Consider the following 12,471-nt stretch of genomic DNA (forward strand, 5'->3'; position numbering starts at 1 on the left):
AAGCACGTCTGCTGCCACCATTGAAAGCTTGCGGGCCATGTTTGCCACGCACAGCCTGCCTGATGTCCTTGAGTGACATCGGCCTGTGTTTCACTAGTGCCGAGTTCAAAGAGTTCATGACCTGCAATGGAATCAAACATGTCACATCTGCCCCGTTCAAACCAGCATCCAATGGTCAGGCAAAGAGAGCAGTGCAAACTATCAAGCAGAGCTTGAAGAGGGTAACTGAAGGCTCACTGCAGACTCGCCTATCCCGAGTCCTGCTTAGTTACTGCACGAGACCCCACTCACTCACTGGGATTCCACCCGCTAAACTGCTCATGAAAAGGGCACTTAAGACAATGCTCTCGTTAGTCCACCCTGATCAACACGAACAGGTAGAGAGCAGGCAGCTTCAACAAAGTACATATCATGATTGCACAAATGTGTCCACGCGAAATTGAGATAAATGATCCTGTATTTGTGTTGAACTATGGACAAGGTCCCAAGTGGCTTCCCGGCACTGTCGTGGCCAAAGAGGGGAGTAGGGTGTTTCAGGTCAAACTTTCAAATGGACTCATCTACAGGAAACACTTGGACCAAACCAAACTCAGATTCACAGACTATTCAGAGCAACCCACGTTAGACCCTACCTTTTTTGACCCCCCACCCCCAACACACACACCAGTGACAACCGGCACAGCGGTTGACCATGATGCAGAACCCATCACCCGCGGCAGCCCAGCAGGACTCACCACACCAGGCAGCACAGCAACCCAGCAAGGGCCCAACAACGACTCACCAAAATCATCATTTGCACTGAGACGATCAACCAGGGAAAGAAAGGCCCCAGATTGATTCACCTTGTAAATAGTTACAGTTACACTATTGATTTTGGGGGAGGGGAGGGGGGGGGGGGGGGGGGGATTGTTTGCGGGAAGTATTGTTATAGATGTAAACCTGTAAATACCTTGTTTAACCACCAGAGGGCTCATCCCCTGGAGTCCCAAGTGATCCCACAATCCCTTGGGAGCACTGGTACTTAAGGAGGCCTCACAGGTTGGAGAGGCACTCTGGAGACCTGCAATAAAAGACTACGGTCACACTTTACTTTGAGCTCAGAGTTTCTGTTCAGACTCTTTATTCATACACCACAGTTGTAATGTGTGCCCCTGCTCACAGGTTTGTAGAGCTGTTGAGTTAGGAGTGGCTTAGCCAGTGACGTGATGTTCACAAGACTCAATAAAACCCCAGCCAGTTGGGTTCGGGGAATCCACAATGACGCAGGTGGTTGTGAGCCTGGTGGATGAACTGGTAATGTGCAGTGTGATTGTTAAACCTTTGCTAATAAACCAACTAGTTCTTAATAGCAATGTGTCGCTATGAATTCTTAAGTACTTTAGCGTGAATTAGTAGCTTGTCGGAGGAGAATTGCAGTTTTACACTGGCACAGAATGCGACCTTCCATACTGTCACAACATTCATATTCGGATTTTGCACACTCAATGAGACACTTACACACGTGCTGCGGGGTGGCATCATGTGAAGACAGATTTTAAGGTGGGATACGTTCATTTTCTTTTTACATGCCTTTCCTCTAGGTTGCACAACCCCATAGCTTCAACAAGAATCCTTACCAAACAACAGGGAACAGGATCGCTCCGCAGCAAATCAGATCCACTAGGAACAGAATTTCCTTCCACAAGGCGTACTCACTGGTCCCTTCTTCAGTCGACTCGATGATGATGTAGGCTGTATTTGCTAGTACCTTGAGAGACAAACAAAAAAAGGCATTTAACTTTTCCGCACTCTCCATCGTTGTCCTTCATAGTATACATTAGTCCATTTTTATTTATTACAAATTTAGATGAATTAGTAGTTGCACAGCAGTTGGTCGGAGCAAGGTTTTGCGCGCGCGCTCCGATCCCCGCATACTGTCGGAGCACAGTCCAAACACCAGTCCTGAATTGCACTGCATCTGCCACCTGCTGGCCCAGTTGCTCACAACATTAAAATTTTTCCCAGTTGTTTGCATTTTCCCTCACTTGTCCCACCTCTTTGGGCACCCTCTGCAAATATGCCATTTTTGCTGAGCATAATCTAGTCCAAGTCTTTGTGTTTGAGATAACAACAAAAAAAATAGCATGGGTCCCACTAACAATCCTCGAGGTGGCCATTTTATATCACCCGAGAATATTCCCATTTACAGCTACCCTCCGTCACCTATTTTGAGCCAGTTTCACATTTTTACCTGTGTTTCCAGCCCATACCTCAGCCAATGATAGAGACAGTGCAGAAAGAACAGACAAACACTATTTATGAAGTGCTTTATCATGGTCGACTGTTACACCGGCAAACGCCGGTGAAGACAATCATTCTACAGCAGCAGTCACGCGTTGACTGGCCAGTTACCCTATGTTTTTGGTGGTGGTTAATGCAGCAGTATTGGTCAAGGCACTGGGAGACCTCAACGCTTCGGTGCAGTGGTGTAATGGGATTCTTAAAGTCCATCTGAACAGACGTAGCGCACTGGGTTCAACGTCTTTGTCTTGGGGTATACAGGAGTGGAACACTTCTGAAACTCATCATCATTTGGAGAAAATCACTGATGCAAATCCACCTTCTGACCTTTCTGTAAGTACAGCTGCCCTCGTCCCACCATTTTAAAATCCCATTACCTACATTACAACTGTGACTACACTCCAAAAGTACTTCATTGGCTGTCAAGCATTTTGGGACGTCCGGTGGTCGTGAAAGGCGCTGTAGAAATTCCAAGTCTTTCTTTCTCTCAGGATTGGAAGATGTTTTCAATGCACAACAAAACGGGCATGCTCATTACAATTCTAGCCTTCGATCCAAACTGTACGAAGTGAGGCAAAGATCCGAACGGCAACAAATTATAATGTCCGCAACCTTACCTGACCCTCCCCACTGCCTCCAAACGTACAAACAGCCCAACCAATGAGCATCACGCACATCATCATTGCTGCTGCTCAGTCAACAGAACACCATCAATGCAGATTCCCCCTGCGCTACCTTGCTCCGCCGAAACCATTTACATGATTATTTTGAGAGATCCACGTGGTTTTATGATGTTAGTTTTAGTCCTTGAACGGCAGTGGATTATATCATTCGGAACTGATCGCATCTATTCCAAATTCACCGGTTTACATTAAAAAGGCGGAAGAGGGTGCTTGCTGCAACACCTGGTGTAATGCATTTGTTGTTTGCTTAAGAATTTGCAGCAACACATTGCTATTAAAAACTAGCTGGTTTATTCGCAAAGGTTTAATAATCACACTGCACATTACCAGTTCATCCACTGGGCTCACAACCACCTGCCTCATCGTGGATCCTCCGAACCCAGCTGGCTGGGGTTTTATTGAGTCTTGTGAACATCACATGACTGGCTAAGCCACTCCCAACTCAACAGCTCTCCAAACCCGTGAGCATCCTCACAGGTGCATACATTACACCTGGTGCTGTGCAGAGCGTTACAGACCAGTAAGTCCTTGGTTTGATTCTTTGATTCCGTGTTGAGTTAGGCAGCAGGCTGAGCGGCCCCCTGCCTATGAGCAGGCCGGGGAGCGGAAGGAGCAGTGTGGCGGTATACCACTCCAGGGAGCAGCACGAGCTGGAGCAGGAGAGCAACGGCAGTGAAGAGGGACGTCACAAAGATCCAGGTCAATGATTGGAGCACAAGCAGATACAGCAGGAGCGGCGAGATCAGGGCGAAGGAGCGGCGAGAGATTGTAGAGGGACGTGATCGGGACCCAGGACAGGCGTGAATCCGGGGCCCAGAAGAGGCGAGGGCCCAGGGGCAGCACGGGCCCAGCCCACACTGTGCGATATGTGTGCACACTAGGTCCGTGCAGCAGAGTTGGTCTCGTGTCGTCCTGGTTAACCCTTGCCACTGGACCAAGACCTAGCTCTGTCAAGCCCATGTGGTGGCTGGTGTGCAACAGTCACCTCACGTTAAAAAAATCCACGCACAGGCATCTTCCACCCTTCAGGATGTAGTTCGGGACCTGGAATATTAACTCCTTCATTGAAACACCTGTGAACTTTTTGACATGGAAGCAAGTCATCCTCGACTTGAGGGACTGCCTATGATGACGATGATGAGTTAGTGAGCTCAGCAGTTTAGGTGCTGTAGCTTGCTTCAGCGTCCTGGGCAGGTTGGCTGATTTGGAGGGAGGGGGTGTAGGAGGAGGACGAGTGGGAAAATTGAGCAGTAGGTAAAGAAATGGTACCCATAATTCCTGCAGCGGCCCATGATCCAGTGAGCCCTGCTGGAAAGTGAACGTGGGTGGGAAAAAGGAGTCACCTCCAGGGATAATAACCTACTTAAACTCTAAATATGTAGCTTACAAATGGCACGATAGCAGAGAGAGTCCAGTGACTGTGGAATTGTACCTCAGCCAGAATCAAGTGCCTTGGGGATAGGGAGGGTGGTGTGATTGAAAAATATAAATAATAAGTAATGAGAAACAATTTCCTCTGTGGCATTTAAAAATTCTAATGAGTTAGGTCATGAATTAATTTTATCATCTACATACTACTACAAAACTCACTGCAGTCCTCAAAATCGCACACATTTGAAGAAACACGGGAATCCCAACTGTTTAAAAACTTTTTTTAAAATCTAGTCAGAATCAGGTAAATTTATAATGGGGAACCAAGAAATGGCAGACCAATTTAACAAATACTTTGATTCGGTCTTCACTAAGGAAGTCACAAATAACCTTTTGGAAATACTGGGGGACCGAGGGTGTAGCAAGAAGGGGGAACACTGAGGGAAATCCTTATTAGTCAGGAAATGGTGTTAGGGAAATTGAAGGGACTGAAGGCCGATAAATCCCCAGGGTCTTATAGTCTGCATCCCAGAGTACTTAAGGAAGTGGCCCTAGAAATAGTGGATGCATTGGTGGTTATTTTCCAACATTCCATGGACTCTGGTTCAGTTCCTATGGATTGGAGGGTAGCTAATGTAACACTTTATTAAAAAAGGAGGGAGAGAAAACAGGGAATCATAGACCGGTTAAGCCTGACATCGGTGGTGGGGAAAATGCTGGAATCAATTATTAAAGATATAATAGCAGCACATTTGGAAAGCAGTGACAGGATCGGTCCAAGTCAGCATGGATTTATGAAAGGGAAATCATGCTTGACAAATCTTCGAGTTTTTTGAGGATGTAATTAGTAGAGTGGATAAGGGAGAACCAGTGGATGTGGTGTATTTTGACTTTCAAAAGGCTTTTGACAAGGTCCCACATAAGAGATTGGTGTGCAAAATTAAGGCACATGGTATTGGGGGTAATGTATTGACGTGGATAGAGAACTGGTTGGCAGACAGGAAGCAGAGTGGGAATAAATGGGTCCTTTTCAGAATGGCAGGCAGTGACTAGTGGGGTGACGCAGGGTTCAGTGCTGGGACCCCAGCTATTTACAATATACATCAATGATTTAGACAAAGGAATTGAATGTAATATCTCCAAGTTTGCAGATGACACTAAGCTGGGTGGCTTTGCGAGCTGCGAGGAGGATGCTAGGAGGCTGCAGGGTGACTTGGACAGATTAGGTGAATGGGCAAATGCATGGCAGATAATGTGGATAAGTGTGAGATTACCCTCTTTGGTGGCAAAAACAGGAAATCAGATTATCTGAATGGTGACAGATTAGTAAAAGGGAAGGGACAACAAGACCTGGGTGTCATGGTACATCAGTCATTGAAGGTAGGCATGCAGGTACAGCAGGCGTGAAGAAAACAAATGGCATGTTGGCCTTCATAGGTGAGGGGATTCAAGTATAGGAGCAGGGAGGTCTTACTGCAGTTGTACAGGGCCTTGGTGAGACCACACCTTGAGTATTGTGTGCAGTTTTGGTCTCCTAATCTGAGGAAGGATATTCTTGCTATTGAGTGAGTGCAGCGAAGGTTCGCAGGACTGATTCCCAGGATGGCAGGACTGACATATGAAGAAAGTCTGGATCGACTAGGCTTATATTCACTGGAATTTAGAAGAATGAGAGGGGATCTCATAGAAACATAAAATTCTGACGGGATTGGACAGGTTAGATGCAGGAACAATGTTCCCGATGTTGGGGTAATCCAGAACCAGGGGTCACAATCTAAGGATAAGGGGCAAGCCATTTAGGACTGAGATGAGGAGAAACTTCTTCACTCAGAGAATTGTGAACCTGTGGAATTCTCTCCCACTGAAAGTTCGTTAGATATATTCAAAAGAGAGTTAGATGTGGCCCTTACAGCTAAAGGGATATGGAGAGAAAGCAGGAATGGGGTACTGAAGTTGCATGATCAGCCATGATCATATGGAATGGTGGTGCAGGCTCGAAGGGCTGAATGGCCTGCTCCTGAACCTACTTTCTATGTTACCTGTAGAGGAATCACGATCATGAAGATCTTCTTGTCTTTGTCCGACAGGATGTATTTTACGAAAGCCCATCCCGTGCCAATCAACGCCAAAGTAATGAACAACAAGGCACCTTTCAACCTGTGGAATACAGTAGGACAGGCACTTTAAATTGTTAGTCACTTCAAGAGAAACATCCTCTTAAAAGGCAATTTGCACATTGGTTTCAGGCTGGACCCAAGATGTCCAGCAAAAACAAAACGTGACTACACTTCATATACACACACATATATATAAATAATATATATTATTTATATATATAATATATATTATTTATATATAAAATATATATATTATATATTTATATATATATTAAAAATAAATAATATTATTTATATAATAAGATTTTTTTTTTTTCCAACTTGCACACAGCAAGCTCCCATACACAGCAATGTGATAATGACCAAGATCATCTGTTTTTAAAATGCTGGCAGAGGGATTTAGCCAAGACACCGGGGAGAACTCCCCTGCTCTACTTCAAAATAGCGCCGTGGAATCTTTTACATATACGAGCGCATAGACGGGGCCTCGGTTTAACGTCTCATGCGAAAGACGGCAACTCCGACAGTGTGGCGCTCCCTCAGCCCTGCACTGGGAGTGTCAGCCTGGATGTATGTGCTCAAGTTTCTGGAGCGGGACTTGAACCCACAACCTTCTGACTCAGAGGCCCCGACTAACTCCAGAGCAACAGGAGGAAGAGACCAAACTCCAAGTGTTGCAGCATTCAATGGTCAGTCAATGCCGGCTGAATGGGAGCCCAGAGCCCTGCCACTAGTATCACTCCCCCACCCTGTAACAAACATCCCAATGGATACTTACAGATGGGTAATGTAGTACATCACAGCCCAACCTTCAATTGCAGATCCTTTTAAGGCAATGAAATAGTAGTTTATCTGGAAATAAATCAATGATTGTAAGTACTGCAAACATTTTATAGAACTGGAGATTAGACAGGCAAATATTAAAAGCTGTTACTCCCAAGGGCTGGATGTGTTCGTATAACATGCCTGTGCTCAGGTCCACCATGTTGTTCCACTTATACTTCATCCATTTTGTTGAAAAATATAAAACATTGAGTTGGGGGCAGTTTTGGGCTGTTAAAAAAAAATTAAACGTATAAGATTCTGAGGGGGCTTGACAGGGTAGATGCAGAGAGGATGTTTCCTCTCATGGCGGAATCTAGAACTAGGGGTCATAGTCTCAGAATAAAGGGTCGCCCATTTAAAATGGAGAGGAGAAGAAATTTCTTCTCAAGAGGGTCGTGCATCTTTGGAATTCTCTATCCCAGAGGGCTGTGGAAGCTCAGTTGTTGAGTATATTCAAGACAAAGATCAATAGATTTTTGGATATTAAGGGAATCAAGAGCTTATAGAGGGATAGAGCTGGAAAGTGGAGTTGAGGTAGAAGATCAGCCATGATCTCATTGAATGGCAGAGCAGGCTCAAGGGGCTGAATCCTGCTCCTAATTCTTATGTTTTTCTGTTCTTGTAACCCCAGCCGACCTCAGCAGACTGGATACTGCTCCCGGGACCTACCGGCTGGTCGGCCTCAGTACCACACCTGGGGCACGGCCTTCCAAACTAGGCCAGCAGGAGAGCCGTTCCAAGTCTTTGAGTGGGAACCGAAGGCAAGTTGCTGATTTGGAACAAGGGCCACGATAATTTAGCTGCATCTATAGACTCATACTTACAGCATGGAACAGAACGGAGATGGACTTGGTGAAAGCCAGTGCCGCCATTAGCCAGTGGATTTTAAATACGCTGTACCTAAGGGACACATATCATTAGGTTCCAGCAGTATTTTGCAACATCACCTAAAATTCAACAAACAGTATCTGAAATTGCGACTTCGTAATATTGGCACGGAGAGGGAGCACAAAGATTGTCCAGTAGTTTAATTTAACGAACACAGCAAGGAGTATCTAACTGGAGCACAAGACTCCCTTTGAAAACCATCACTGCATAAATCTTTGTTTCCTTGGTGGTTACAGGTGGGATAGTGTCTGCTACAATCTGCACCGATGCCTGCCATTTGCCTCATTTTTTTTGGCGTGTGGTGTCTGGAAATGTTTAAAGACACGAGCCCCATTTCCGTCCTCCCACTAACTTGTGTCTCACGACACTGAAGCATTGAATATTAATGTTAAGGTTTCATTCGCAGCAGAGCACACATTAATACTCAAAGCCGCGGTCCCATTCCGATCCTTCCCCCGCCACGTTCAATTCTGACATTATTAAATATTGGTACATCATTATCATAGGCAGTCGTTCGGAATCGAGGAAGACTTGCTTCCACTCTAAAAATATGAGTCCTTAGGTGGCTGAACAGTCCAATACGAGAGCCACAGTCCCTGTCACAGGTGGGACAGATAGTCATTGAGGGAAGGGGTGGGTGGGACTGGTTTGCTGCATGCTCCTTCCGCTGCCTGCGCTTGGTTTCTGCATGTTCTCGGCGATGAGACTAGAGGTGCTCAGCGCCCTCCCGGATGCTCTTCCTCCACTTAGGGCGGTCTTTGGCCAGGGTGTCAGTGGGGATGCCGCACTTTATCAGGGAGGCTTTGAGGGTATCCTTATAACGTTTCCTCTGCCCACCTTTGGCTCGTTTGCCGTGAAGGAATTCAGAGTAGAGCGCTTGCTTTGGGTACTGTACAGGGCGTTGGTGAGACCACACCTGGAGTACTGTGTACAGTTTTGGTCTCCTTATTTAAGGAAGGACACACTTGCATTGGAGGCAGTTCACTGGAGGTTCACGAGGCGGATTCCTGGGATGAAGGGGTTGTCTTATGAAGATAGATTGAACAGGTTGTGCCTATATTCATTGGAGTTTAGAAGAATGAGGGGTGATCTTATCAAAACATATAAGATAATGAGGGGGCTCGACAAGGTGGATCCAGCTCACTCTTGCCAATGATGGGAGGACGCACCTCCTAGCTGGGGAGTCTAGAACCAGGGGTCACAGTCTCAGAATAAGGGATCAGCCAGGACTGAGATGAGGAGGAATTTCTTCACTCAGAGGGTGGTGAATCTTTGGAATTCTCTGCCCCAGAAGGCTGTGGATGCTCAGTCGTTGAGTATATTCAAGGCTGAGAGCGATAGATTTTTGGATACTAGGGGAATCAAGGGATATGAGGATTGGGCGGGAAAGTGGAGTTGAGGTAGAAGATCAGCCATGATCTCATTGAATGGCGGAGCAGGCTCGAAGGGCCGAACGGCCGACTCCTGCTCCTATTTCTTATGTTCTTAAGATGCAAACACACACAGATCCAACAAATGAGCTTTTATTCAGCTGCCCTTCAACCACTTGTTTTAACTATATAATGGTTCATACTTTTTAGAACATGTTCACTTTATTAAACATTTGCTCAGTGGCAATGTACAACGCACCAACCAGTGACTCATGCGCATGTTCCATAATAGCAGTTTGAACATTGAGCATGGAAGGGGCTTTACCTGTGCTTTAGAAGTAGGTACACCCAGAACAAGGCGGCGGTAAAGAAAAACCCAGACATAACCATGTACAGCAGTGGCAGCGGGATTTCACCAGCCGAAAGATAGTTCCGAAAATTTTGTGCCATTATCTCAATCTAAGAAGAAAGGTTTAAAGTGTCAAAGAGTTGGCATACGGTCCGTGTACATGCTAAGAATGACATTAAAAACAGCAAACAACCCCTGTAATAAATAACTCGGCTTGTTCATGTGCTGCCTGTGTGGTACTGCACGGGAACACAACAGGTTTGATCCCGATATGAAGTTGCATAGAATTTACAGCACAGAAACAAGCCATTTGGCTCAACGGGTCCATGCCGGTGTTTGTGCTCAACACGAGCCTCGTTCCACCCCTCTTCATCTCACCCCACCAGCTTTTGATCACCTGTCCCAATATCTCCTTCTGTGGCTCGGTGTCAAACTTCATTCAATAATCGCTCCTGTGAAGTTTTACTACCTTAAACGGTGCTGTATAAATACAAGCATCGTCATGGTTATAAAGGGCCCAAGTTTTCCCCCAGGGTTAGAATGGTTAGAAAGTCTCCGTGTCATGCGCCGACTTTTTAAGAACAGAAACGGCGCCTATTATTTACCTTGGTATTCTCCCTTCCATCTGGTCGATCCAGGCCCGTGGCGTAGTGTAGCAGAACGCGTGGAGGGCGGAGCCAGGTCCCAGTGCTGAAAACAGTGCCGGGACCTCTGCACATGCGCACTAGAATGTGCGCGCATGTGCAGTAGCTCCTTGCCCCCGAGGCTACATGGGAGGGGCCCGAAGCACGCCGCCCCAGCCCTGGCCGAATGGGCTCCCCGGGCAAAGATCGGTCTCGAGCCCCCCTCCCTCCTGTTCAGCTCCCCCTCCCCCACTTCCCCTCCCATTCAGCTCCCGTTCCCCCCCCCCCCCCCCCCCCCCCCCCCCAGCCGTTCTCCCTCCACGTCCTCGGCGGGGCCTGCCCGTCCGGCATCTTGCTGAGGGCGGGCCCCACCCGGCATCTCCGGTCCGGCTTCCTTTCGTAGGCGGGGCCTGTTCAGCCTCCTCCTCTCCTCCACCTTTCCTCTTACCCCCTCTCCCCTCACTGTCATAAAGAGAGAGAGAGACACAGAGAGAGAGAGAAAGAGAGAGATACAGAGAGAGAGAGAGAGAGAGAGAGAGAGAGAGAGAGAGTGAGAGAGAGACAGACACTAAAGAGAGAGCGCGAGAGAGACACACGCACACACACTGGGGGGGGGGGGGGGCACCGTCCCAGCATGCTGTTGGAGGGCTCCCGGTGCTGCAGTCAGTGAGTAGAAACTTATTTTTTTATTTATTGATTTTTAAATTATTTTTTACTTTATATTTTTTTGATTGATTTATTCATTTATCATTTATTATTGACGATGGCTCTTTATTTGTAAAAGTGAAGTGTTTAATGTTTGTAAACTTCCCTCCCTCCCCCATCTCTCGGTCCCTACGCCTGATTTATAAGTGTAGGCAAGGTTTTTCTGAGCATACAAAAATCTGCACTTACTCCATTCTAAGTTAGTCTGGAGTAAGTGTTCACTGCCTAAACTTGTAAAAGAGGTGCAAGTGGCTGGACACGCCCCCTTTTGAAAGAAAAAAATCTGTTCTAAAATGAATCTATTCTAAGTCACTAGAACTGGAGCAAACTAAATGCCAAGAATTGCAACTTCTAAGATGCTCCATTCTAAACTAGTTGCTCCAAAAAAATAGGAGCAACTCAGGCCGAAACTTGAGCCCAAAGTGCCCGGAATGGTGACATCACGTGCAGGCCAAAATTTAAGCCTAAAAAAAATCTACAATAAACAAGTTAAAATGTTGGAAATATTATGGTCTGGCAGTAGTATGTAACAACTAAAAGTCAACCAACAGCCAATAAAAATGAGATTAGGGAAAGTTAGTGGTTGTCACAGGGAGGGGCCCATGCTTATGATTTAATGAATGGACACATGGCTGCAGTTTGTACAAATTGGAAGAAAAAAAAAAAGAGCACCAAGGTCTCGAGAAAAATAAATGATCTTCTCCAAGAGATAAAGATTGGGGGCAAAAGAGAAGTAGGCCCCTCGAGCCTGCTCCGCCATTCAATTCGATCATAGCTGCACTGTATCTTAACCTCCATCTACCTGGCTCGCAGCACGTGCCTGCATCTCGAGGAACTTCGAGTTGTTGAGCTGGAGTCCGAGGTGCAGACATTGCAGGGCACCAGGGAGGAGTAGTTACCAGGACACTTGGATCCAGGGGGCAGTCACACCTCTTGGGTTAGCTGGTGGTTCGTGGTCAGGAACAGGTGGGCGTGACTGCCACTCAGGCAAGTAAGGGGACCCCAGGTGCAGTGCTGGAGGAGCCTCGGCCTTTGGCCTTATCCAATGGGTATGAGGTTCTTGCTGCCTGTGTGGACGAGGGCAGAGTCTGCTCTCTTGGTAAACGTACTTACTGTCATGTCAAATGCAACAGGACTTTTTATGCCTGGAGCTCCCTTATAGCAGTTGTGGAAGCTGAGAGTATAAAGGCCTTCCTCTGCTGGGGATAAAATCTTCACAAAGAACTGCAAAGAGAGAGAAAAAGATTGTAGTAAAGATCA

General features: G+C 46.6%; 1 protein-coding gene across 2 annotated transcripts in view; it reads right to left on the reverse strand.

The window, feature by feature from the left end:
- The window catches only part of LOC139237914 (protein GPR108), a 59,851-nt gene that overhangs the window by 18,200 nt on the left and 29,180 nt on the right, over nt 1-12,471 (reverse strand). For both annotated transcript variants that reach the window (XM_070867206.1, XM_070867205.1), the window contains exons 8-13: nt 12,325-12,435; nt 9,860-9,993; nt 8,101-8,176; nt 7,230-7,303; nt 6,374-6,491; nt 1,617-1,747 (exon numbers count right to left, since the gene is read on the reverse strand). In XM_070867206.1, the coding sequence (XP_070723307.1) occupies nt 1,617-1,747; nt 6,374-6,491; nt 7,230-7,303; nt 8,101-8,176; nt 9,860-9,993; nt 12,325-12,435 (644 nt within the window). The remainder of the gene's footprint in view (nt 1-1,616; nt 1,748-6,373; nt 6,492-7,229; nt 7,304-8,100; nt 8,177-9,859; nt 9,994-12,324; nt 12,436-12,471) is intronic.

Source organism: Pristiophorus japonicus, chromosome 24 (assembly GCF_044704955.1).
Source record: "Pristiophorus japonicus isolate sPriJap1 chromosome 24, sPriJap1.hap1, whole genome shotgun sequence".
Taxonomy (NCBI): domain Eukaryota; kingdom Metazoa; phylum Chordata; class Chondrichthyes; family Pristiophoridae; genus Pristiophorus; species Pristiophorus japonicus.